Genomic DNA, 2,536 nt, shown 5'->3' with positions numbered 1-2,536 from the left:
GCCTGGAGGGCCCTTTGCCTCCCACCCCCACCCCCACGGCGAACCAGCCCAGGTTCTCCCGTGTCCAACCCGCGCCCACCTTTTTCCCTTCCCCGGGGAAAATCAGCGGAGTGCAGGGCTCGCAGGTACTGGACGGTCATCTCGAGGATCTCCGCTTTCTCCAGCTTCCCAGAACTCTGCAAAAGGAGGGAGCGCTCCTCGCAGCGACCCCGTGGGCGCTAGTCAACCCCCGCAGGCTGGGTGCACCGCCTAATCCGGAGCAGCGAGCAGGGCGCTGGGGGATCCATGCGAGGCCGCCTGGGGCTCGCCTAGCGTTCGGGCCCCGGGGAGAGGAGCCCACAGCAAAGCCCCTCTCCGTCTCCAGATTCCCTGCATCCCTGCTAAGCGTGGCGGCGGAGGGTCCCCGGCGCCGGACTCGGTTCCCTCGGCCTTTGACGTTACCTGCTTCGCCAGGGCCATGGGCACCGTCTTGCCCAGCTCGTTCAAGCAGCGGTTAATCCGGTCCCTCCTCCGCTTTTCTATCACTTTGTGGGAAACAGGGGTTCTCTGCGAACAGAGGTTTGTACGTTTAGGATAGTGTTGCTCAGGGAGTCGTCAGAGTCATGGCTGCAGCTGCGTGTCCGTTGGCCTCCCAGCCCCCAACGCGGCCCAGGGACTCCCCCCCCCCTCCCCGGACGGGGGTCCCTGCCCCTCCACACGAGGGTTAGAGGAGCTCTGCCCTCTCACGCCCGCGCTGGTGCGCTCCTCCTCCGGCCGCCCGCCCGGCTCGGGCCACGCCGGCCAGCTGAGCGCCAGGGCACTGGGGAGGTGGCCACCGGCCTCCCGAGTCGAGGAGGCTCCTCCGTCCTCCTTCCCCGCCCAGACGACTCAAGCTTCCTCCGCACGAGCGTCCCGGGTGCCACGTCCCTGCCGTCGGTCCAGCCAGGTGGCGGCTCCGGGAGTCAGACGCCCCCCACTGTCAGGGCGCAAGGGCTGTCCGGGCTCAGCCGACTCACTTTGCGTTCCTTGAGCTTGTCTGACATCCTGGTCAGGACGCGCCCTCGGGAGAGGCGGTGGCGCGAGTCACCCGTCCACTTTCCGCCTCGTGTGCCTCCTCGAGTGTCCCAGGTAGACTGCAGCCTCCCCACTCCGAGGGGCTGCCTTATAAAGCGGTCATTTAGGACTCCAAGTGCATTCACGAGTTGAATGATTCCATAGGATTAGGGGAGCTGCGTTTGGGGGATGTATGCATTCAAGATCAGTTTTAAAGAAGTTAAGGGGGAAAAAAATAGCAGCCGAGGGGGGTGAGCTGGGGGCAGATCAGCTTTGTTAATCCACGTGGCCNCGGCGGGGCAGGGAGCGCCCGCAGCAGGCGCAGAGCGCAGGGGCGCAGCGGCCGCGGGCACCGGGGGGCGAGGACCCTCACAAAAACAGTGTCGCCTCCTTTAGTCCCACCGCTGAGTCTCACACGATTGCCTGTTTACAAATCCCAGCAAGCCCGCAGTCCCAGCGCCGAGTGCGTTTTAAAGCCTGTCCAGAGTCATTAAAGTAATTAAGTAAGCCTTTAATAGGCTGTTCCGCCGGGTTCAAGGGAGAGCTCTTGGAGACGGAGGCGCCCTGTTTGTTCCCAGGCTTTTCTCACACGACTTGGTGACACGTCCATCTCCCCCCTTTTTGTTTACACCGCTTTATTTGTCCGGACATCCCGGCAGGTGTGGGGCTGCGGCTGGCACACGAGGCTCCCGCCTCCCCTCGCCCCCCCCGCCGGTCTCTGGCACGCGACGTTCCCCCCCTGCTCCCTGACCACGTCTCTTGCTTTCTTTTCTCCCCCCGTCGGGCTCTCTCTTCGCGGGGGGAAGAGGCTCAATTTGTAGCCTATTATCCTATGCGAAAATGTCCATTGAAAAGTATGAATAGTTTCATTGGGCTAAATTTTAATAATGCCAGAGGGTGAGGGGAGTAGAGACAGGAGGGNAGTGGGCCGAGGAGAAGAAAGGGGGAATGCAGCTGGCCCAGGCGAGCATTATGCGACGTCACCTGCGAGAGGGGGCGCCTACAGACCCCTATTCATTTGCCTAATTTTGGTCAATTTAACAAACTTCAGGAGAAATTATTGTGGCTTTGTCAGGGAGGGTGAAGCCTTCTGATCGAATTAACAGCATGTTTTGATCCGGTAAATGTCATTAGAAAGGGAGAAACAATCGCGCTTAGAGGGCTCTGAGTAATGCGCCCAAGTGGAGACGCCAAAGCGCACGGCTCACAAAGGGAGCAAGTAGCTGCCACAGGGAACTTTTGTACCCGCCCATCGCCCAAGTTTTGACACAAAAAGGCATTATTTCATACTTGAATACGTTTAATCCAACGATTGTCTATTTTCTGCAAACATATTTTCACAGCATTGTTAACTTTTTATGTCCCCCTTTCGCGGGCGCCTTTTCTTAACGTTTGGGGGCGGGAGAGCGCAGACACTTTGGGCATCAATATTTGTCACTGAAAAGGGCTCCGTGAAGTTAGGGAAGTTGATCTCTTTTTTATGGTTTTAGAGAGCGAATATATC

At 59.3% G+C, this 2,536-nt stretch overlaps 1 protein-coding gene across 2 annotated transcripts in view; it reads right to left on the bottom strand.

Moving 5' to 3' along the window:
* The window catches only part of HELT (helt bHLH transcription factor), a 2,042-nt gene extending 1,020 nt beyond the window's left edge, over positions 1-1,022 (bottom strand). For both annotated transcript variants that reach the window (XM_077762466.1, XM_077762458.1), the window contains exons 1-3: positions 996-1,022; positions 442-546; positions 80-176 (exon numbers count right to left, since the gene is read on the bottom strand). In XM_077762466.1, the coding sequence (XP_077618592.1) occupies positions 80-176; positions 442-546; positions 996-1,022 (229 nt within the window). The remainder of the gene's footprint in view (positions 1-79; positions 177-441; positions 547-995) is intronic.
* Between the last annotated feature and the right edge of the window lie 1,514 nt (positions 1,023-2,536).

Source organism: Crocuta crocuta, unplaced genomic scaffold (assembly GCF_008692635.1).
Source record: "Crocuta crocuta isolate KB4526 unplaced genomic scaffold, BGI_CrCroc_1.0 scaffold90, whole genome shotgun sequence".
In the NCBI taxonomy this organism is placed as follows: domain Eukaryota; kingdom Metazoa; phylum Chordata; class Mammalia; order Carnivora; family Hyaenidae; genus Crocuta; species Crocuta crocuta.
The sequence above is the reverse complement of the archived record's forward strand: the minus strand, read 5'-3'. Positions and strand labels throughout refer to the sequence as shown.